This window comes from Colias croceus, chromosome 7, assembly GCF_905220415.1.
Source record: "Colias croceus chromosome 7, ilColCroc2.1".
Lineage (NCBI taxonomy): Eukaryota > Metazoa > Arthropoda > Insecta > Lepidoptera > Pieridae > Colias > Colias croceus.
The window spans coordinates 9,006,752-9,032,297 of NC_059543.1; the positions used below are offsets into that span (position 1 = coordinate 9,006,752).

Here is a 25,546-nt window from a genome sequence, read left to right on the forward strand (position 1 = left end):
GTTTTTTAACTTGGTTTATCGCGGAGGTCGTCAAGTTCTCATTTTATTCAAATAGGAATGTAGATTTTTCTAAATTGTGCGAAATATAAACACCGTAAAGTTTTTGTGATGTTGACCTTACGTAACATTCAAAATTTAATATTCGATCATCAATCTACATGCCGTTTATTTTATCAATGATACTTATCGACCACTCGAAACCGTTATAATTTCTTCCGCGAACAGAATTATTATACGCAAAAAAGTTCGTGGCAGCTATTGAAATTTTCCGTTTATTAATTATTTATTTATTCGTATCCGTGTTCATTATTATCTGTAACATATTATGTTTATAAAACAATTTGTAACACACAACTTTGTATTTAAAATAGGATACAATGTGACTAACTATTGAATACTGATACGTGTCAATTACCATTTACTATGTTCATATTTATAATTTACTGCTAAACATAAATTATAAATATGCTGCTGAATAATGTTATTGTAGACAAGTCGCGAGGGAACAAAGGCGCAAAACGTGTTGCGTGATAATTAGCAAATAAGCCGCGCTAATTAGTATTTAGTTGCGAATGTGTCGGCAAGCTCAAATGGGCTTGAATCAAAATACAATTGTAGGACAGGAAGTAGAAAGGCTAGAGATATGATAGAATTCCTCATACAGCGTGCTCGTTGATTACAACTTCCAGAAAGTGTGGAAATTCTCACATGACATATTGACATATATTTCGTAACGTAGTTTATCAAGTTGAATTAGAGCTAGCGCGCACGAGCAACTTTGTCTCCGCAACTATTTTGTCTCTCCCACCCATTGGCTAGTATGAAAGTGCGCGCACGTAGCGACGCAACTCCCCATGATGGGAGAGACAAAATAGTTGCGGAGACAAAGTTGCTCGTGCGCGCTACCTCTTACTCAGATAGAGACACTAGGCGTCAGTGTCCGCAAATTGTTCACGATAAATGAGATTAATTTACTTGCAACAGACACTATTCATTATTTTATTTTCCTAAATAAAAGTAGTCAATGTTCCATCACAGTCGTATTAGCTAGGGATTTGTACAGTTTTGCAAAAATGAACTGTTATTTTTATTTGATTATCAAAGTGTTCAATTAATAATTTCATTTTATTAATTTTTTCTTCGATATATAAGAAGCACCCACAATCCAACTGTAAATGTGCACACATTAAGTTTTACTATTCGCCATTCCAGGGACTTCCTATTGGACGAGGCGAACGGTCTCCTCCCCGAGGACAAGCTGACTATATTCTGCGAGGTGTCAGTTGTAGCGGACAGTATAAACATCAGCGGGCAGAGCAACGTGGTGCAGTTCAAAGTGCCCGAGTGTCGGCTGTCGGACGATCTCGGCGCGCTGTTCGACAGCGAGCGGTTCTCTGACGTCACGCTAGCGGTCGGAGGGCGAGAGTTTCAAGCGCACAAGGCGATACTGGCAGGTGAGAAGAATAAAAAACTAATTAATATCAATTTGATTGCTAAGTTAGAGCCAGCGCGCACGAGCAACTTTGTCTCCGCAACTATTTTGTCTCTCCCACCCATGGGCTAGTATGAAAGTACGCGCACGTAGCGACGCAACTCCCCATACAATTGATGGGAGAGACAAAATAGTTGCGGAGACAAAGTTGCTCGTGCGCGCTGGCTCTTAATCTAAAAAAATTAAAACATTCTAGATAATTTCTTTGATCAATTTTCTTATTTTAATAACAACCTTCAGAAAATCATAAGTAAAAAAAATACATAGGTATTATAATGCATTTATTATTTTACATCGTAAATAATTAATTATACTTGTTGTAGGAATTGAATAAATATATTTTTTTCTGAGTAGTTTCTATGAAGTGTCTCATATGATTTCCAAATTTTCCCAAAAATTTGGAAATCCACTAAGATTTATTAATTTAAAATGCAGTCTCTACTTTTTTAGAGAAACTTTTATTTAAACGTTAACGTATCTGATTCCAGCGCGGAGTCCAGTGTTCGCGGCGATGTTCGAGCACGAGATGGAAGAACGGAAACGCAACCGGGTGGACATCACGGACGTGGACCACGAGGTGCTGCGCGAGATGCTGCGCTTCATATACACGGACCGCGCGCCCAACTTGGACAAGATGGCCGACGATCTGTTGGCGGCGGCGGATAAGGTATGTTTTTTTAGCAGAAAAAAATATTTGTCCCAAGTTCTTGGTGAAATTGTGGTCAATCTACATGTTCTATTTCATAATAATTCGTTTAAAATTAAATTTTTTCACAAGAATATGCAACAATGTTAATTCCGTATAAACATCATTAATAAATTAATAATTATATCATGTCATATTATTAGATATTATAAAAAAATCATGTCTATACTATTGAAAACAATGTGTATACTTTAACTAAACTAAAATCAAAATTAAAATGTCAAAACTTATCGAAAATTTCATAATATGTACTTTTAATCCATCTTTCAAAATTTACATACAACAATACAAACTTGAATATTTAACATGAATTAAGATTAGCAGCATAATAGAATGCGAATGTAACAACTTTCTCGTCTAATCTGGTGAACCTACATTCAGTAGATAAAACATGATTATACATATTTCAAAGTAAATACAGACAATGTTGCGTGCAATACTATGTATTCAAAAGTGTCCTATAAACAAAGCGACACACATGCAATGATATATTGCATAATTTGTTGCGAACGTATTGCCCAATGTACATCTTTAAGAAGGTAAATGAAAACATTATAGCCAAAGAGAAAGTAGGCTAAGTAATTTTAGCTTTTACCAATCTTCTGTGAGAAAGCTATATTTTTTTCGGTACAAGCAACAATGTAGTGGCCGAGGTCGCCCTAAATAATATATTTGAGGGTATATGGATAAATCGTTTTGTAATTTGACATAAATTGGTCAATTCAAAAGGGTTGCTCTTGTTATTCAATGATGTGGAATAATTAGACCTCCTTTTAGCGATGTCGAAGCAAAGATGAAATTATAATTTTGGTTTAAAATTTGCTTGAATTTAGGTCATGAAAAGTAGGTAAAGAAATGGAAGTTGTCTTGTTAATATAGTTATATATAAATACGAGAATTTTATATATAAGATATATAAAAATGTTATACATGAGTTCTATTTAAAGGGAAATTTTAGGTACTGCTTCTCTAATTTCTCATATAAGAATGTATCCATAAGGTTTTGAATGTTGTGGTTAGCAAGTTAAAATAATTATTAAAATACAATAAGTATAATATAAATTAATTTCTAATGAACATTCTCTTTTTTTTTCAGTACGCACTGGACAGATTAAAAGTGATGTGCGAAGAGGCTCTCTGTTTAAGTTTATCGGTAGAAACGGCCGCGGACACACTCATACTGGCCGATCTACATTCTGCGGACCAACTGAAGGCACAAACCATCGACTTCATTAACACGTCAGTCCCGTTATCTTTATTTTTGTATGATAAGATTGCGTTTTATGAACAGGAAGGATTTCAAATGATAAATAGAATGTTATTTTGATGGATTATACGCTCGCGCGTTTATACTAAGAATAGATCTCAAGGGTATTTGCAGATTCCCCTTCTAGCATATGATATAGAAGTGGAATACTTCATTTTTATGATTTTGCTACTGCAAGATTAATTTAATAAATAAATTAAAAGTATTCAATAAAAGATTAAAATCATATTTTCATAGCCAAAACAAAAGTTTTGCTTAATTTTAAGGAAATGTAGGGAACCTAGGTGATTCAAGTGAAACTGTTTACTATTTGTTTGAGATGAATAAAGCGATATAGATGTAATAAAACACTTGATTTCTTTTAAAGTTATTTATTTAATAGTCATAGATTAAATATATGCTCACCAATATGGTGGAAATTTATTGTAGTCGTAGAACACAACCACACAAGCTCGCTACCGCGCCAGCTAGTCCCAAGGCATTTGTTTTAGTGTGCGCCGGTGTGTTTCAGGAGTCACGCGACGGACGTGATGGACACGACGGGCTGGAAGAACATGATCTCGTCGCACCCGCACCTCATCGCGGAGGCGTTCCGCGCGCTCGCCACGCAGCAGCAGCAGATCCCGCCCATCGGCCCGCCGCGCAAGCGCGTCAAGCAGGCCTAGTGGCCCGCCCGCCCGCCGCGGCCCGCCAGACCCGCGCGGCCCGCCAGGCCCCCGCGGCCCGCCAGGCCCCCGCGACCCCCGCGCCTCACCCGCCTCTATACCAAAGACACGCCCGACGCGGACGGCGCGATATTCGAATTCTACGCCGGATAGACGGACTGATGGAACTATACGGATGATACAGAACATTGGAGCACGTGCAATGTGCATGCTCGAGAACTAGTCCGAAGGGAGTGCGACGCTACGTGTACATTGAGTTTGAACGTAGCGAGAACTAGTCGGATTGTATACGTCGGGATTAAGTAGTGTGGCAAGGTTGTTTGATGGTCATACACTGTGGGAGTATGTAAAAAGTGTTTAGTGTAGCAAGATTGATTAACCGCTCACCCACTACTGAAAATGCAATATTAAAAGCGCATAGCACAGCAAACTTTTTATATGGAATTTGCGCTCCAAGAAACTGATCGTTTCTCTAATAGTCTTTGTAAACAAATATCGACTCTTCGTGAGTTATCAAAGACATGAAACAGTGACTCGGATGTCCATCGTGGGTGGGTCGACATGTGCGACGGAATTGACGCGACGTAGCCCATAGCCCTGTCCGTGACGTAGCTATAGTTTTATACTCTCCGTATCGCGTACAAGTATCATAGACTAGTGTGAGATTGGCCGGTGGTTGTGTTCGTATGATGTGTGTTGTGTAGTGAATCTGCGGATTCTTGTTCACTTTGATTGATCTCAAGACAATATTCGGTCCTAATGTGTTTATTTCTCATGCGGTTTAGTGCACCGCTCTTATTGATTACATTTTAATATTATGTACATTAAATGCTGGACGCTTTTTGCGCGTTGTAGATTTTCCAAGTAGTCTTGGATTTATTAAACTATTTTATGTATGTCGTTTCTGTGTATGTTTTTATGGTTATGTTTTAATGTAAATTATTGCTTATATTCAGTATATTGTATATTTAAAACCTGTCTATGTCATGAAATATTCGATTGTAAAGGATTTACTTGTATTGGCTAACACACCAAGAAAACAATATTTGAGCTTGTTTACAAGTTATTTTATTAGTAATTGTATCTAAAAATGATTTTTATATGAATGAAGTATTGTTAGAAATGTTAAAATGTAGCACTTTTGATCATACTTGAAGTAGCGTGGTAATTGAATGCAATAAATCTACATAAAGTTGTGTAACATAGTTTTATACATTATTGTCTACATTCAGGTCATGTGAGTTCAGTAGCGAAATCGCCTTTTACCTTTGACCGAAATACTATAAATTCGCTGTAAAAAACTATGTGACATTGGTTTAGAAGTTAGGTGACTCGAGTGATTGTAATAAGTCTATTGAAATTGTTGGTGTTGTATATAGATGATCTACGATCCCACCATTAAAGTGTAATCTTAGTACTAAAACGTAAGCTAATGCAGACAACACCATATTATTTGTCTGAGTTTGTTGGTGTTATTCCAAGGACATATTGTGATTTTCATTTGTAAGTTTATAATAGTATTTAACAAAGTGTAAGCTTTTCGTTTGAATTGGCAAACTTGTCTTTTTAATTACAAATAATTGATATTTATGTTGTTGGTTTGTTTGTCAGTTTTTCTTGTCCTTCCAAGTCATGTAATAATAAAAACACACTTCATTTATGCTCACCTCCGCTCGTTAATGAAAAATCTATTTTTTAAACTTTATCAGTCTTATTCCTATTTAAATATTAAGTAATAACTGTTGCCTATTAATGGAAATGTTCACGGTTCGTACGTAACTGAAGGGAGATTGTACCAATAATTATATATAATAGGATTACAAGCCAATATGTAAGTAATACTGCGGCCAATAAAGTTTATAATACCATTTTGTACCCACTATCCATAATAGCTGGCAGCTGTTGTCATGTAATATGATAGTTACAAAACAATTGTCAGAAGTAATAACTGTGATTTTCGAAATTTTCAATAAGTTGAGGAAATAAATGAAATGATGTAATATTAATATTGGATTTTTATTTCACCGTATTTTTATTTATATTTATTTATTTTTCTACAATAGAATTAACTGAAAAGCAGTGATAATAATATCATCTTAATTTTAAATATAGATTTTATACAAAAAATCGGACGAAGGTTTTTTTTTCACCAATCAGGGAAAATAATGGATAAATCATTCAATGATATTTCTATTTCTAAGAGCATATATTTTTACGAGAAATTAACAATATTATAGTTAAAGTAGATAGAAATAAAGATCTTGAAATCTCACTTGAAATGAGGATCTTTATTAGGCCGGGAGATACTGACACAAAATTTCGGGTTATTTGTAACAGGATGGCGGTTCTGCAGGGGTCTTGGTACGCAATAACAAAAAGAAAAATGATGGTCAGAACGCTGATACCGGCGGACCAGTCGCGTGGGCGTTAGTCGAACTCGTCGGACAAATAGCGAAAGTTAAACGATTTGTAACACAAACATTTTAGAATTTACGGATAGCCCATAAAAAAGATGTAGGCGGTAGTGTCATGCCATACTTTTCATTTTACATGGCGATTTTTGTAAATGGCTACACGACGGTGGTTAGGTACCTGTACAAAAGTTAGCCTGGTACAAATGGTTGAATTGTTTTTTTTTTAAATCAACGCATTTGCGTCATAATGGCGGGCTATAAGTCATACCGGAAAAGAATGGCATGACTCTACCGCCTACATCTTTTTTATGGGCTATCGGTAAATTCTAAAATTTTTGTGTTACAAATCGTTTAACTTTCGCTATTTGTCCGACGAGTTCGACTAACGCCCACGCGAATGGCACGATGGCCTACTCTATAAAGCTAAATACTCACTACCAAGTTACCTGTATGAACTTATAAAATCATTCCTGGAAAGAAGACACTTCATTGTCCGGGAAGGAGAAGCGTTGTCCGAGCTGTGTCCTATAAAGGCGGGAGTCCCTCAGGGCAGCGTGTTGGGACCTTAGGTTGGGACCTGTACTATACCTGCTCTTTACTGCCGATATACCGACACCCACAACAGTCATCACAGGTACATTTGCCGACGATACCGCTATCTTAGCAACGCATAGTGACCCAGTAATAGCCTCAGAGATACTTCAAAAGGCACTTAATGAAATCTCCCAATGGCTCAAGAAATGGCGTATGAAGGCAAATGAAACAAAATCTGTAAACGTCACGTTCACTTTGAGAAGAGGCTTATGTCCCGCAGTTAAATTAAATGGCATTGAAATTCCTCAAGCTGACCATGTGAAATACCTCGGAATTCACCTTGACAAGAGATTAACCTGGCAAAAACACATCTTCACTAAAAGAAAACAACTTGGGCTACAGGCTAGAAAACTGCACTGGCTCATCGGTGGAAAGTCCCAACTGTCCCTTGAGAACAAAATATTAGTATATAAGGCTATCCTAAAACCCATATGGACATACGGGATCCAACTTTGGGGAACCGCGGCCAATTCCAATATTGAGATATTACAAAGATTTCAAAACAAGATGCTAAGAATAATGACAAACTCTCCGTGGTACATACCCAACGAGCTCCTCCACCATGACCTAAAAATCCCTACTGTGAAACAAGAGATCCAACGATACGCAAAGTCATATAAAGACCGCTTAGCGCACCACCCTAATATTCTCGCCCAGACCCTTATGGGCGAAGATCATCAAGCACGACGACTGAAACGAAAAATACCTCAAGATTTAGTCCGCACACAGTGACCACACTGTTATAATGAGGATGTGACATAGGTCACATACCGTGCATGCCAATAATGATATGTCCAACATGCCGCTTATTGTCCCAAGCATGATGGAGACAGATCGCAGCAAAAAAAAGATAAAAAAAAAAAAAAACAAATCGTTTGACTTTCGCTGTTTATCCGACGAGTTCAACTAACGCCCACGCGGCTCGTCCGCTGGTACCAGCGTTCTGACCATAATTTTTCTTTTTGTTATTGCGTCTCGGTACTAAGACCACTGTAGAACCGCCATCCTGTTACAAATGACCCGAAATTTTGTGTCAGTATCTCCCGGCCTATTTTAATGAATAAAATTGTAAAATTTACATATTATATCGGGTTAGTAGTTATTGCTCGACGGGGACGTTATTTTTTACTAAGTATGAAATTCATGAAGGAGCTAAGCTGCGGATGCATACAATTTTAGACCTATTTATCATCTTTTGCGGTTTTTATAATATTAATTACTCTAATATTATAAAAGCTGAAGAGTTTGTTTGTTTTTTTGAACGCGCTAATCTCGGGAACTACTAGTCCGATTTGAAATTCTCGAATTCTGATGAAAAATTCTTTCGGTGTTTGATAGCCCATTTATCAAGGAAGGCTAATAATAGGCTATACCAACACGCCAAGACCAACAGAAGCGGAGCAATGTGGGTAAAACGGCGGAGCACAGCTAGTTTTGGGAAAAAATATAATGTTATAATAAAAATTTCATTTCTTTCCAAATATATTTTTTATATGGGCTGCATTAATCTTCAATTTATCAACTCCTTCAATAAATGTTAAAACCATCTTAAACTAAAATAATTCTTGGAGGTTTGCCATAGTTTGCCATTTATTTTCGATCTATAGCTTTCTAAGATAGCTTTATACCTACATCATTTTTTTATTATCTATCTTTAGCGTCACTGTCACTGTCTAAAATATTTTAAATGTGTCTTTGAATTTGAAGTTTGATTTGGCGCGTGTTCTATTTACAATTTTTTTTACTGTAAAGTTTATTTATTTATTATTGTATGGGTTTAAATATTAATAAACTATTAATAAATAACAATTGATTGTACAGTGTTTTAAATTATAACAATGTCTAAGCACTTAAAGTTAACCTTTAATCTTGGAAAGGACGACGATGGTTTGAATGATTTTAAAATTTCTTTAGGACATTTTTTTCCTAAAAACTTAACACTTATGTGAAGAATTGTCATAAAGTATAATTCATTTTCCATTTTAAAGCAGAAAATAAGGAAGAAAATGTGCCAAGCACCCCAAGAAGAGCCACCAGACATAGAAATACACCAAAAAGATACAGCGAATTTTTCGCGAAATCCCCGGTAAAACGACAAACTGTTAATGATATAATAAGCTCAGATGAAGAATTTCAGGTTGAAACTCCCATACAGAAATCTAAAGGTTTGTAAATAATTTTCTTTCATTAAATTAAAATACTTCTCTTATATTAGGTACTAGATTTCCGCCCGCGGCTTCGCCCGCGTTTGCAAAGGAAAGCCCGCATTGTTCCCGTTCCCGTGGGATTTCCGGGATAAAAACTATCCTATGTGTTAATCCAAGTTACCCTCTATATGTGTGCTAAATTTCATTGTAATCGGTTCAGTAGTTTTTACGTGAAAGAGTAACAAACATCCATACATCCATACAAACTTTCGCATTTATAATATTAGTAGGTTAAGCACAATATATTTAAATCACTGAAAGGTCATGTAATATGAATAGCAACTGCACAATTTCTCTTTTTAAATAGGTAATTATATTAATGTTCATAATATTTTAATGGTACTCATTAATTATACAATGAAAATAAGTGTATAATTAACTATAATAAAATAAGTGTATAACCATTAATAAATCTTTTTCAGCTCTATTTGGTAGTGATGATGTAGAGGGTCAAGACATGTATAAATTTCAATCCCGATATTCAAGACTTGGTCTCCAAAACAAGGTCAAAGCAGCTATTGGAAATTCTCCTTCAATAAGCAGTCCTATGAAAACTCCAAGAAAAAGCATTAACATGAATAAAGTTGAAGCTACACCTAAGCAAGTTGTCAGCTTGTTCAAGAAAAGTAAATAATAATTAAAATTTAATAATGAAATAAGCATTTCAATAATGTTGACATATTTATCTGTATTTTACTATTTGGATATCTAATTGAATCTTTAATTTAATAATTTCAGCTGAGGAAATTGATAACTATTAATTACTATGCAATAAAAACCTATATTATAGTAATTATTAATTACTTATTCCTTTTGGTTAAATCATATTAATAACTCAGCCCCCGGAATCACAGACACAATAGAAAATCTATTGTGTCGTGGTCCGATCGGGCCGCTCGGGGCTCAATGGGTTAAAATGAAAGTGTGTGAACTATATTTTGTGTTATTTTAAACATCTGACAAATAAATGTTCAAAACTATATTAGAAATTATTCAAATTACCATTATCATTAATTAATTAACTACCAAATATTTTAAAATGTTGATTCTGAATTTCCAGGAATAATCCAAGAAGTAGATTCAGACAGTGGTGACAGTGATTTCTCCGGCAGTAGCAGTGATTTTGTTCCTGATAAAAGTGATGAAGAGGCAAGTATTATAAAACAAAGTTTTCCCTTGTGCCTGTCTGCTTGTGTGTACATGAAAAGCTCAAAAAATACTGCAACAGTTTTTGTACCGGTTGCATTCGGATACATTGTTAATTGAGTAATCTTTTAGTTTATATTTTGTGGGTGGAAAGCTATTATGTAATACATTCTATAGGCAATACATATAGCATTTATATAAGTAACTAGCTTTCCGCCCGCGGCTTCGCCCGCGTTTTCAAAGAAAAACCCGATCCCGTAGGATTTCCGGAATAAAACCTATCCTATGTCCTTTCTCGGATATAAAATTATCTCTATACCAAATTTCATGCAAATTGGTTCACTAGTTAAGGCGTGATTGAGTAACAGATAGACATACTTACTACTTTCGCATTTATAATATTAATAAGGATTAATATACAAATTAAGCAATTAAACATATTTAGCCTTTATGCTCAGATAAAGAGTGGGTGGACAGATTTTAAGGCACAGTACTTAAATTTTATTAGCTTTTATTTGACGTGGCTTTAAATATGTTATATAATCTTGCAAGCTAAAATCCCAATGTCTGATTAGCTACAATATAACAAAAACAGCTTTTGGCAAATAGATTTGACTGAGTGAACCAAATTTGTGGCCAGTTTTTTGCAGCAGTTTTTCATCATACAAATTTCCACACTCTATTCATTCATTTCCTTCTTTTTGTGATCATAAAAAGCCCCCATCTATTTTTGCATGAAATTTCAAATATTGGTAAGAAATAATAAAGGTCCAAGTCAAGATAAAACAGCAATCAATTTTTGAATATTTTAAGAAATTATTGTACTGCTGCTTAATTTAAGTTTCAATATTTTTGAACTGATTTCTATATTATACATTATACATTACTTTTTTATTTAACCGTATATTTTTATACTTTCCAGAGTGAAGCTTCATCAAACTCCGAGTCCGAGGCTGAAGAACAACCGCAACAAATATCTAAACCTGTTAGAAACAGAGGCAACAGGATGAAACAAAAAGATTCAGAATATATTGTAACACCAGATAATTATTTCATGATGCATTCTAGTAAAAAGGTAAATTATTATCTTCCTTCTAAATAAGTTCCAAAACTACTAGACAGACTCATTTTCTAAAACATTATTTCTACTTATAGGCTATTTTTTACTTATATCACAAATAAACTCTAGCGGAACTGGGATAAATACTGGGATGATTTCATACAGGACATTATAAAAGTTTATAAAATACTTTTATAATGTCCTGTATGACACCTAGTGAATAACACCTATATGAAATTGTAATAACATTCTGTTTTAATCAATAAATCATAAATAGTATTTCTTGTATTTCAGATAACCACATCAGACCACACTTTATCAAGGTTAAAGAATATGAATTTGAATGATAACATTAAGGATATAGATGTGCACATATCAGAACAACATCAAACTTGTATAAAAGACTTGATGAAGAGCTACGACTATTTATTCGATAGATGGCTGTATGTACTCAGTGAAAATTTCAACATTATTCTCTATGGAATAGGATCAAAACGTTCCATACTACACAAATTTCAACAAGAGAAACTACATAGCACTCCTTGTATTGTAATAAATGGATTTTTCCCAAGTCTTACCATCAAAAATGTTCTAGAAGCCATAGTCGTTGATCTTTTAGGCAATACTCATGTTCCTTCTAATACTAGTGACGTCATACAAATAATTGATAGCCAATTAAGTGAAAATGAGACTGATTTATTTTTAATTATACATAATATTGATGGAACAATGTTGCGGAATAGCAAGGCTCAATCGGTTCTAGCTGGAATCTCACAATTGAAAAATGTGCATACAATAGCAACTATAGATCATATAAATGCTCCTTTGTGTAAGTATATTATTATAAACTAGCTTACCGCCCGCGGCTTCGCCCGCTTTGTCTAAAACCTAATAAATTGTATACTAAAACCTTCCTCTTGAATCACTCTATCTATTAAAAAAAAACCGCATCTAAATCCGTTGCGTAGTTTTAAAGATTTAAGCACACAAAGGGACATAGGGACAGAGAAAGCGACTTTGTTTTATACTATGTAGTGATACTGTTATTGTTATACAAGCTCTATAAATTTCGGTTTTAAAATAAAAATTTACCACTTATTCTAAGGACTACTGAACATTGAGGGAAGGATGAGAGTTGTACAGTTTGATTCAAACTTAATGGCGGTTCGGAAGTTAGGTGCAGGTGCGAGTGCGGGTGCGCACAAAGGGACGTGCGGGTGCGAACGTCCATGAAAACTTGAATGCCATCTATTATAAAAAAAATGTGTGCGTGTACTAGTGTACAGTGTACACACGTAAGAAGTGAAACTTCTTTATGACCTTAGTTTTCAAAAAATAATTTACTAGTTATATGCAACATTACAGAAATACGTCGAATCACGCGTGGTAGGGATAAGAAAAAGATGGCGCGTAACGGAAAAATGTCACGCGTAACGAAAAAATGTTACACTAAATTTTTTTCCAACCCCGATATGTAAAGAAGTTTCACTTCAAAAAAATTGTTATTTGCTACAAGCTGATGTATGTGTACTGTTCATATTTCAGTAATGATTATCTATTTTATCTAACGAACTTTTCGGACATACACGGCGGCAGTGATTAAATAAGTGTAAAACATTTATTTCAGTGTGGGACCACTCTAAGCTAAGTAAGTTCAACTTCACGTGGTGGGATGTCACAACGTTCTTACCATACACAGAAGAGACGTCTTTCGAAAACTCTCTCATGACTCAGAGAAGTGGAGCCTTACAATTATCTTCATTGAAAAGTGTCTATCAATCCCTCACAACCAATGCTAGAGGAATATTCAATATTATTATTGAATATCAGCTCGAAAACCAGAAGCAGGCGCATTATCAAGGTAAAATTTCTTTTAACCGTATTACAAATTTAATATTATAGGTATTACTGTATTCAAAACTTCATGAAAGACTTGTTTCAATGTGTGCATGATACCTTCAGCATTACATCTATTTTCAATTATCAAAAAACTTGATATGTACCCAAGTATGTACCTATCATGATTTTGGTAATATCAAAGTTAAACTAGCAGATAAATTAACCTTTTATCGAAGATGTTTTGTAATATGATAACCTTATTACAATAGATAGTGCCTTGTAAATTTGAATGTCACATTTATTTTTTGTATGTTTATATTTTTATTCACACCTCTGTGAAGAATCACAAGCCTTTAAACATACATAGACAGATATGTCCCATTGAATGTGCAAGTTATTGGTCTCAGGTATACATTGAGCATGTTTAATAAAGTTAATTTTTACCATTATTTTTACAGGTCTGGCATTCAAGGATCTGTACTCCAAGTCAAGAGAACAATTCTTAGTAAGTTCCGAGTTGGCATTGAGAGCTCAACTTACAGAATTCTTGGATCATAAACTCGTGAAAATAAAACGTACACTGGATGGTAGCGAAAATCTAGTTATTCCTATAGAAAGTGCCTTATTGCAACAGTTTTTGGAACAGAATCAATGAAGGAATGCATGTGTGAATAAAACAATTAATATTGTATTTATCTTTTATTTTACAATCCCAGAAATAAAGTCTTAATAGGATTATATAATATATATCAACAGGCCAAGTTGTAAATTACTTAAACTTAATGACTTACATAATACAATAAAATTATTAACTAAAATTCTCTTCAACATATCTGGCACTTTCACCATGATGCATCAACCAAACATTTCATAAATTATCATTGATATTATACATACGTGCATAAATTGCTCTTTTAAGATTTAAAAAATAGTGTAGAAAAATATTCTCTGAACTCATCAGATGTTCGACAATTTAGTCTAAATATGATTTTATTAATTATTATCTACGCCCGTTGGTGTTTCTATGTAAACTGATGAGCATCGTTATCATTAGTGAGATTACAAATTTACTGGCACACAAAACCCATTTCAATGTGGGTTCTGTATCATGTTGTTTGCCTAAAATCTCATTTTATACATCATTATCGTATTTTGTAAAAAAGAAACTTACATTATTTTTGTTTGTCAATATACTAGGTAATTGACAAAATGTATTTTGTATTATGAGACATTTTTGTCGCATTAGAATCAACAAAAAATAAACCAACAAATTCACTAGAATTTTACAACTTTATAGAAAATGGGAATATTTTTTCATAGAAACAATATGTTTATGATCACAATGTCTACTGAATATACAGGCGGAAATCCCCACATCGGAATTTTGTAATTAAAGGAATGAGGGCACATCATATATTTTAATTTATCCAAGTTTATTTACTTAATTCTATGTTAACATTTAAATTGTAGATTTTGAGAGCTATTTAATTCTAAAATCATGCACTTTCATTTCAATGATTAGACTAAAATTAAGCATGTCAATAGAATAAAAAATTATTACATAAACAATTCAATCGAAACATCAACTTGTCGGACAACAAACTCCAAATGTGACACAACAGACATCACATGATTTATGATGATAAAATATTCCATCAACGGTTAAAAGTCCACGCGGGTAACAAGACAGAGCCTCATTAGATGGAACAATCTCACGAATGACAACTACAGGTGATATTCAATGTACCGTGTTCGACCTCTGCCGGAGAACGGGCGAAAAGCGTGACCCGACACATTCGTTTGGTTTCTCACAATTATGGATAAATGTAATTTGAACATTGTATTTTGTGCAACAAAGTTAAGATTTTATTGGTGTTAAAGACGCTCAAATTTCTAATAGATTTTTACAGCGTAAAATAAAAAATCAGAAGTAGGTTTTAACACATATAATAACAGAACAAAGTCACGCTCGGAGGCCGCCCGCAATCGGCCGAGGAATGGTTTATTGTCCGATGCATCGGAGCTCTGTACACTTACGAACTAGTAAGATGACTCCGCTTAAGGCAACAAACAATCAATTCTCGTCCTCGTCTTCGTGTTTTCGCTTTTTACCCCGAGTACTCTCTTCGGGATGGTCGTTCTCTTCGCCACCTGTTCGATTAAATTAAAATATTAAATCGAAATATTAAATTTGCAATAAATTATATTAAACAAAAAAAAGTCGCCGTTTCGTGTATTTACATGGTATAAACCAGGTAAACTAGCTAACCAGCTACCAGCAGGTTGGTATAAACCTAAAACTGTTCAAACAGTAAATAACTAGCTATTTATGCTCCCTTCAGCTCCAATAATTGATTATAAATAACTTAACATTCATGCTTCTTTAATTTTAAACAATATAAGTATAGTTAATACTTCTTCATTTCGATATAAACTAATATTTGGATACCTATCGGAAAATTAAAAGTTTTTAAGATTATAAATACCTTGTGCTTTGGAGTTGGGCTCTTTGTCAGCGTCATTCTCACCGTCTTCATCACCTTCATCATCATAATCGTCCTCCTCCTCCTCCACATCGGAGCCCTCGTACACTGAACTCGCTGAACTCTCCTCCTCTGTGATATAAATAATATTGTTGGTACATATAAATTACTAGATTTCCGCCCGTGTTTTGAAAGAAAAACCCGCATAATTTCCTGTTCTTGTTGGATTTCTGGGATAAAAAGTACCCTACGTCTTAGAGCTAGCGCGCAAGAGCAACTTTTGTCTCCGCAACTATTTTGTCTCTCCCGTCAACTCTGTAGGAAGTTGCGTCGCTACGTGCGCGCATTTCTTACTAGCCCATAGAGTTGATGGGAGAGACAAAATAGTTGCGGAGACAAAAGTTGCTCTTGCGCGCTAGCTCTTATTCTGGGTCTTCAGCTACGTACATACCAAATTTCATTGTAATCGGTTCAGTAGTATTTGCGTGAAAGAATAACAAACATCCATCTATCCTCACAAACTTTCGCATTTACAATATTATAAGTAGGATAACCACTGTCATATAAATAATATTGTTAGTTGTGTAACTCCTTATGATGAATTATAAGTATGTAAAACTTTCAACTTATATGCAAAGAACTTCATTGAAATCTAAACGAATATCAACATTATCAATTAGATTTACTAATATAAAATTTGATTGTATGTAGCCAAAGTTTTGTCAGTGGTATGATAATTATGCAAATAATCTTGTAAAAGTTGATATTATAAAATATGAATAAAGAAAACATTTGTGCTATTGCACTTCTATATCCTACTAATATTATAAATGCGAAAGTTTGTGAGGATGTGTGTGTGTGTTTGTTACTCTTTCACGCAAATAGCACACATATAGAGGGTAACTTGGATTATACTACATAGGATAGGTTTTATCCCGGAAATCCCACGGGAACGGGAACTATGCGGGTTTTTCTTTGAAATCGTGGGCGAAGCCGCGGGCGGAATTCTAGTTGTGTATATGTGCGAGTGAGCAAAATTGCGATTAGATTCTTAAATTATAATTGAACTGGTGTTTGCTCTGTGTTTTTGCCCTCTTCTAGATATAAGCTGCTATTCAGCTGTTCCCACTGTATCAATGCTTCGAAATACAAGTGATAACTGCATTAAAAACAACCGACTTCAAACTTGCACTTGCATTTATGCCCATAAAATAAAAACTACTGGGCCTATCCGAATAAAATTTTTATACTTTTAGACACCATCCCGCATCGAACAAAAAAAGAATCACGTAAATCGGTTCAGAAACCTCGGAGTAATCGGTGTACATACATAAAAAAAAAACATACCGGCCGAATTGATAACCTCCTCCTTTTTTGAAGTCGGTTAAAAATAAACTATATTATAAAATTAGGTCACATTTAATTGTTACATTTGTATTAAACACACTTGAATAAAATACTTAGATTAAAAGATCACTTGTGTATCTAAATTCCAATTTATAAATGATCATAATCATAACAACCAAATTGTGACATTCCATACCAAATACAAAACATATCAATGCTTACCCTATACATAAGTGAAATTGTATTGTAACACAGGAATATCACAAATTATTCTTCTTGACAGATCATAAGTGAAAATAACTACACTTTAACAAACTAATAAACCTTAAGTTTAAATGTAAAAATATGTAGGTCACATACTAAGAAATAAGTTCGTCAGTCATTGATTATTTCTAATTACTCCTTGCCAAAACTGTAGTGCAATGTGCTTAATTTAAATTCTATATAATTTTGTAAACCTTATTTCTAAATTCAAATCATTTATTGCAAACCAATACATTTTTACATATTTATACCTTATGCAGGTATTGCAATACAATAGGTCATACTACCTATATTTAAATTACATCATATTATTAAATAAATAACTAAATAAGAAACTTACCTAAATTAGCGTTATAGACTGCACTAAGAGAAAGATCGTCATCTTCCTCATCTACATCTGAACCTGTAACAAGCAATGAATTTATTTTTAGTTTATAGTTTATAGGACATAGCTTTACTATAAGAGTAGTTAATTGTGCAATATAAATACATAAATAAAGAATTATTCTTGTCTGAGGATCAAAATCATCAATGCAAGCTTACACTAACAAGAAGAATTTGTTGTAGAACAATTTTTTATACACTTGATATAATAAGTTTATAAAAGGGTCTCTACTTCACACAACTGTAGTATGAAAAAATTTCATAACAGAAGCGACTTCACATAGTCAAGCTGATTTTGGCTTAACATTTGACATAAGCATCACAAAAAATGAGCATGATGCTTACTTTTCAAAAGATAGCCCATATGAAATAGGAGGCCGTATACAGTGTACATTGTTACAAGTAAAGAAGACTTCTGTTCTGCTGGCCTCATTGCTAATGTATCGTCATCTATTACAAGTGGGCCGAGATCAATACCGAGATCTGTAATTCAGTAGAAACTGTGAATGCGGGTTCTTAACCAACTTTTAAGCTAGTTCTATTGACTTATGATAAAGAGAAAAATGAATAGCTAGTTCTATACCTCAGGCCCCTGCTTATAATAGTATCTGGAGTGATTCAATCACATAGAAATCAAAGAAAAAAGGAAAATAGTATATTTTTTGGAATTCTTATAGCAAGAAAGATAACTATAGCGAAGATAAAGTGTGACTTATTATAGTATTCATTTAACATATTTTATGATTTTGGGTTGTAGTATTCACAAGAAGTTGCACGTATCAATATCTCTTAATAGCAAATGAAATAGTTTCATATTTATAAAATAGAGAAACAATTAAATACTAATCCCTCAGCCCCCGGAATAGAACACAGACACAATAGAAAATGGCCGCTCGGTGGTCAAGGGGCTAATAGCTTATACAGGGTGTCCCACTATTGGTATACTAAGCTCGAAGGGACTTTTAGTTTTGCATACAATGATCACGTAAAAAATACTTAAACAACAATATTACATCAAAAAAAAAATGTCTAAATTTTATACCACTTCGCTAATGTGAGCATTTTGTCTATAAAAACATAATCTTAAACGATAGGTCACATGCTGGTAGCAAAGCTGGGCGGGTTGCTTTTTATGGGTGTACACATAGAGTTTTTAGAATTCATCTATTTGAAAAAAAAACTGCATCTGGAATTTTATAAGTATTTTTTACGTACTCAGCGTATGCAAAACTATAACCTCCTTTGAGCTTAGTATACCAACAGTGGGACATCCTGTATATAAATTATTTTCTCCAAAGACTATGAATGTGTTCAAGACATTGTTTAATACAAACCTTCTTCTTCACTATCATTGTTTCCGTTCATCTCATCTTCCTCCTCCACATCACTGTCCTCTGCTTCTACATCATCTTTGTCAAATCTGAAACATTATATTTTTATGTTTATTCTCAATATTACTTCCACTTTCATAATTAGGATCAAATCTTATTGGAAAATAGTGTTCACATACAGAAATGTACACTTATTTGCCTTTTGAACAAGAAATTGTATTTTTAGATGCAATTTATTCATACAATGCTACTGTGATTAGATATTTTGAGCGTGTAAAACTGGTTGTGTGGGCGTGTCCACTTTTCTAGTAACTTCATCAATATTTCCAGGAAATGTATCATATTTTAACATTCTGTACAGAGAAAATGACTTAATTATCTTACCCATCTAAATATTTCAGTGATGGATGCAGCGCAAACACCTTACTTCTGTAGTCTTCAATATTGGTAACATCATTATTGAAGAGATCTAGATTCTTTAGATTCTCAAACTCCTCTAGAGGTTGCAATGTCTCCAAATCCTTTATCTTGTTTCCGGAAAGGTTGAGGTGTGTTAATTTCTTGCAACCGTTGAGAAAATTAAGCCCATTGGATATTCTGTTGTCTGAAAGCTCTAGTTTTCTGAGCTTGGGCAATGTAGGAAAGCCTTTGAGGGTTGTAAGGCCTGCGTTATTTAGACTGAGCACTTCCAGATTTATGTATTCATCTGTGAGTCCAACGATGTTCGTGCTCCTGCAGTTGTCCAAGTTTAGTTCTTTTATCTGTAAAGATGCAAATTATGTATAAGTCTAGTTTATTATGTTTATATGTATAAATGAGGCTTAACAAATTACACTTAATAGTAGGTATGCTCTTATAAAATATGGTAACTGTTATTATGGGAATGCTTTCTTTCTGTTCTTTAATTACAAATTAGACTACATCAAAATTGATTCAGCCGTTTTGGCGTAAAATCGAACGTGCTTTGCAACAATTATAATAAAAGGGTAGTATTCTTCTGGCTTAACTTAACCATGAATATTAATTATTATTAAATACTTATCTGAGTATAAGAAAATTAGGTAAATATGTATAATCTTTAGAATCCATAGACCATAAACTTAAATTTTGTATCTATATTTGTATGTAAAGTCTATAAATAGATATAATATTATACTAATTAATACCTACAAATGCTTTGTAATAGGGACAATAAGGGGACAATATACTATCTACATCTAGGTATATTTCAGTAGGTTACGCTTATAACCTGTTATGGATGCGATTTAAATCGCATGTAATTAATAAATTATAATGCATTTTTATAAGGTAATAATGGCTTGGTTGGAGGTATAATAGAGAATTTCACAAAAAATAGTATTGTGACTGGCTTGTTAGTAAATTCGTCACACAAGTTAGCAAAACGTCAAAATGGTGCAAGTTGTCAGAGGTCTCGAGTGTCGTAGTTTGTAAAATGCGACAAATGAGTGTTTCCATAGGAATATCTACATAATAACATAAACCGGATGTGTTTTTGTAACAAATTTCAACTTATTATAACAAATTCGTGCTGTAGTTGAGTAGATTATGAGATGTTTTTCATCTTGCAATGGCGGATGACACGAATCATCACAAGACGCAATAAATATGGCCGCTATATTGGTAAGGCGTGCGACAATAAAAAGAATGATTTCATAATACATAGCTAACAAGTAAAAAGAAGTTAGAACATAGATTTTATAATTATAATCCAAATAATTACTTGTAATGTTCCGTATTTTGATACTTATTCTAAAAATAGTTTGGGATTTCTCGTAAAATTACTAAGAGTGAAAGGGCGCGAAATTATGTCGAGTAGAATCGCAGTTCCAATATTAAAACTTTAAAACCACATAGAGAGTTTTGTATTACACTGGTATTTTCTTATAAGATCCATGTCAAATAATATTATATTTGGTTATTGTAACGTGCAATGTATTATGTGTTATCAATTCATTGATAGGTCCAATAACTTAGTTAAATGGAGACTTGACGTCAAACCGATGTCCCTTAAATTAGGATTGTAATATGAATTTACTAATTACTCATTGAGTATAACATTTCCATAGAGCCTATGAAAGTGATTGATTGGAGAGTTGAACATGATATTTGTTTAAAAGCTTATTTATGATTTTTTATAGGGTTCTAACACTTAACCTCAAATACATCTACGAAACAACGCAAAAGTCGTGATAACATATTAGTAATTCCAACTTATAATCTACATCGTATAAACTAAAAATAATTAGCAATCTCATTGTATTTTATCGTAAAAATTGTGTTTTAATGTAACGTGGATACAAGCGGACGTAACACAGCAACACGGATGGCTATAAACAAGTACGCCACATCTTCTAATGAAAACTACATTCTTAATTACAATGATCTTGTAATAATGATAGATGAAATAGTGTTAATTAGGGATAAATTAGGAGCATGGGACATATGTGACTAACGAAATATGTATCGACAAAACATTCCAATATAAAGATGCATAGATTCCATTTACCTGCGAAGGGCTCCTTCCTCGTAGTTCCAAAGCGACTCTCTTTTCCATCTTCTTAAATTTTCGTGATTAGCACTACAAATAACTATGAAACTTCTTAAATGTGCACAAGAAATAAATCACGAAGCTTGCTTGGGTTTCAAAACAGAAGGAACCTATAGATACACATTACACTCGAGTGACGTTGAACAGCAGGCGCCGTCTAGCGGCGGTTTTTGTGGACCGGAAGCGTTCCTTTGGTTAAAGTCTAATCAATGCATTTATTTCTTTCACTTAAATTGAATACTGTTTATAAAGTAAAACTTAAATATTTTACCAATAATATAAATAATCGTGTTTTTCTTCTTTCTTCATTGTTTTATATTTATTTCATGAAGGATAGCTGTTTTGACACAAATAATGTCATGTTGGCATTATTGAATAACTCTTAGGTTGGTACTACAATGTAAAGGCGGGATTTCTAAATTATTTTCCAAAAACTAAAATTGTGAGTTACATTGCATGTCCGATCGTAGCTGCAGGCCGAGACTAATGGCAGAGAATAGAATAAACGCTAAGGAATAGAAACTGCTATCGCTAATTATTGACATAAGTTCATGATATTTTAGTAATGGTTCGGTCACACTACCAACGACGACGACGACAACGACCAAAATTCCCATCCAGGCAAAATTCGTTCAAAATAAAATATTAAAATTTCATGACATACTGGTACTTACTCGAAAAGAAAAAAATTTCGAGGTCAATTAATAAAAAATAGGTTTTTTGCGATTTTCACCGAGACGATATTAAATTAATCGTATAATTACCTACTTACTTGGGGCCAAAATTGTAGATCATAAAATTATCTATAAAAAACTATCAATGGTACTTATATTTTTTTTCTAGAAGCCACCGTTTCTATGAAAAAACTATGTTTTCATTCATTATTCTCAAAAAAAAATTCCAATCACCAGAACGACAGGAAATCTTAATATTTTATTCTAAGTGTGTTTTTCACAATTTTGTTAAATTGCGACTGGATGAAAATTTTGTTTGTGGTCGTCTTCATCGTTGGTAGGGTGAACAAATCCTAAGCGAAATATCGTACGCTTATTAGTATCGCTAGCGGATTCTATTCCTTTGCGTTTTGACGATTGACTACAGGATATTGTATAGAATTTAACCATAAAAATATTTCAACGGAATCATAAAAATTAAGTAATTATTTTTATACTTACTGCATTACAAAAATAATATTGACAATTGAAAATATTATACCTACGTTGTTTTTAATATTATGTTAGGTAGGTACCTACCTACAAGTAGGTACTTGTGCAATTCATTCGATCTTTATTTTTATGACTATAAGGTAGACCGTACATAGAATATAATAAAAATGCAATAATAAATAGAAAATACATAGAAATATTAGGAGGCCCGTGTCCCAGCAGTGGGAACGTATATGGGCTGATGATGATGATGATGATGATGATGACATAGAAATATTTGATTTAATATATTATCATTGTTATTTGTTACATAAGTATAATATGTTGAAATGTTTTTCATAATAATAATATTAATAATTAATAAATTCAGAAATTAACCCGTGTTTTATTTGACCCACATGTACCCTTAGTCCTTAGATCATTAAGTAACTTAGTAGTTACTTAATGATCTAAGCATGGACCACATGGTTCACCTGAAAAGGAAAATAAAATTACTAAGTATAATAAAATTAAAATTTCGATATTATTTATATACGATTTTTAACCTGACTCAAAATTTACTCGACTGACTAATATTATTTTGCTTTTAGAAATTGGAAAGCTATTCTAAGAAGGCAATAAAAATTTTACTTTTTATTCTAAGAAATTCCAAAATAAAATTTATTTTTTGAATATATTATAGTTTTATTCCGATTTCATTGATTTATAAACAAAACTTAAAATGTAGTTGTACTTTTTTCAATAATTTAATGAGAAAGTAATCGGATAGACAATATTTAAAGTTGAACTTGTTGGTAAAATATTTAGAGAATCCATTTTTAAAAAGACTTTTATGGAATTCAGCACAGAACAATAAAATTCAGCGTCTTTTTTCCTTATTTGGGAACTAGATGGCGGTGTATTATTGTCGATGCTTAATAAATAGTTAGTATATTGTAATAATTTGTAGATGTAAGTATTCAGTATTGTACTGATTTTTGAATCGTTTCAAGAATTAAAATAATTTACTTACTAACTTGTAGTTCAACGTAGACTGAAAATAATGTAGTACGTATACTTAATTAGTATATTTAAAAATATTCAGGCCGTAAATTAAATTACATATTCCTTAACATACCTATTTATTCTTTAAGGTAGAATGTAATAAAGTAATTTTTGATAACAGACTACTACTGCTTCATTTTACTTCGAATGCCTTTATAATGTTGCCGCCCTAGCTTCAGATTGGGAGCTGAGCTTTTGTTGCTATAGCGGTGTCGCAAGAGTGGGGGAGGGAAGGCAATCTTTTTAGACTTTTCGTGTGTGACGAATTGGCATTTTTACTGAAACTGGAATAAGTAGGTAAATATTGTTTTAAATATAATTTTATTAGTTTCATATACTTACGAATGCTTGTTAACACCTCTAAAATAAGTACTTATACTGAAAATATATCAAAGTAAGTGTTATTCATACAGTTTAAAAACTAACATTAATTCGTCGTTGTTTGAATGTCCTTCACTTTTCTTTATATGCTAGTCCGGCTAGTCCTAAAGAAATCATTCAAGCATCAGTAATTTTCTGACAGAAAAATTCTTCAGAAAGTGTTCAGAAATGTGCGCCTTTAAAGTTAAATTTTATTATGGCGTGTATGGGGTTACGACTTAAAATGACTGCTTTGTGACATAAATCATTCAATATTTTATATTCCGTATTTTATTGTATTTTTTTGATTTTTTACGCTAATGATACCCCTGAGATCATCTTGCATTGTTCGTTACTTATTTTGTATCATTGTGGTTCTTGTTATTCTTTTATTTATAAATCTTAATCAGCAACAATCCTTAAAGAGAGCATTGTTTACTGAAATCCCCGACTCAGCAAAAGCATACATTTTATTTGAAGAAGGGAAAAGAGTAGATTTTAATATAACTGCTCTAAAAAGATTAATTCAGCGAGGAAATGAAGAGGAGCACATTCGTAATATAGATGTTTTTGGAAAAATTACATCTAACACAAACATAATAGTCATACGAGTAGACAAGTTTTCAGAAAGTTTAAAATTGCTGTTGGCTTCATTGAGTGCGGTTAAGGGTATTCAAGATGTGTTAATAATATTTTCACATTCGTTTTATGACGAAAACGTAAACAGGATAATAGAAAAAATTGACTTTTGTCGCGTTTTGCAAATTTTTTACCCTTTCTCTCTTCAGTTACACCCTGATAATTTTCCAGGATTCCATAGCCAAGATTGTCCTTACGATCTTGACGTGTATACAGCTAAATATCTAAAATGTACTGGAGCGTCTAATCCTGATATTCATGGCAGATATAGAAAACCGGAAAATTCCCAAATGAAGCATCACTGGTGGTGGACTGCTAATAAAGTTTTTGATAATATATCCTGTTTAGAAAGAAACAACGGTGTTGTTATGTTTATGGATGATGATAACTTTTTACTAGAAGATTTTATGTACTTGGTCATTTATATGAAGAAAGTGGCAAATTCAATGCCTTTTTGTGAAATTATATCTTTGGGCGTTTATGATCCTCAAGTTAAATTTACAAATGAAAATGACACCTATCGTCTTCAAATAACAACTTGGGATCCAAAATATTCTGAAGTGATAGGA

General features: G+C 33.2%; 3 protein-coding genes across 7 annotated transcripts in view; 2 read left to right on the forward strand and 1 right to left on the reverse strand.

Moving 5' to 3' along the window:
* The window catches only part of LOC123693057 (protein roadkill), a 46,140-nt gene extending 40,004 nt beyond the window's left edge, over positions 1-6,136 (forward strand). For 3 of the 4 annotated variants that reach the window (XM_045637986.1, XM_045637987.1, XM_045637984.1), the window contains 4 exons: positions 1,213-1,454; positions 1,981-2,159; positions 3,295-3,437; positions 3,977-6,136. In XM_045637986.1, coding sequence (XP_045493942.1) covers positions 1,213-1,454; positions 1,981-2,159; positions 3,295-3,437; positions 3,977-4,130 — 718 coding nt within the window. In that variant the 3' untranslated portion in view covers positions 4,131-6,136. The remainder of the gene's footprint in view (positions 1-1,212; positions 1,455-1,980; positions 2,160-3,294; positions 3,438-3,976) is intronic. The other variant, XM_045637985.1, reaches the window with a different exon arrangement.
* Positions 6,137-8,865: 2,729 nt separating this feature from the next.
* LOC123692969 (origin recognition complex subunit 2) lies at positions 8,866-14,079 on the forward strand. Of its 2 annotated transcripts, none has more exons than XM_045637821.1 (8): positions 8,866-9,025; positions 9,127-9,303; positions 9,768-9,971; positions 10,406-10,494; positions 11,414-11,566; positions 11,846-12,380; positions 13,179-13,412; positions 13,849-14,079. In XM_045637821.1, the coding sequence occupies exons 1-8, from the start codon at positions 8,977-8,979 to the stop codon at positions 14,043-14,045; spliced, it is 1,638 nt and encodes a 545-aa protein (XP_045493777.1). In that variant the 5' UTR covers positions 8,866-8,976; the 3' UTR covers positions 14,046-14,079. The 2 variants fall into 2 exon arrangements, with proteins under 2 accessions (XP_045493777.1, XP_045493778.1); XM_045637822.1 differs by having other exon boundaries at positions 8,870-9,025; positions 9,130-9,303.
* Positions 14,077-21,924, reverse strand: LOC123692970 (acidic leucine-rich nuclear phosphoprotein 32 family member A). Its single transcript, XM_045637823.1, has 6 exons — positions 21,727-21,924; positions 19,584-19,960; positions 19,203-19,288; positions 17,825-17,887; positions 15,877-16,005; positions 14,077-15,541 (listed from the first exon to the last, which is right to left on the reverse strand). The coding sequence occupies exons 1-6, from the start codon at positions 21,772-21,774 to the stop codon at positions 15,465-15,467; spliced, it is 780 nt and encodes a 259-aa protein (XP_045493779.1). The 5' UTR covers positions 21,775-21,924; the 3' UTR covers positions 14,077-15,464.
* Between the last annotated feature and the right edge of the window lie 3,622 nt (positions 21,925-25,546).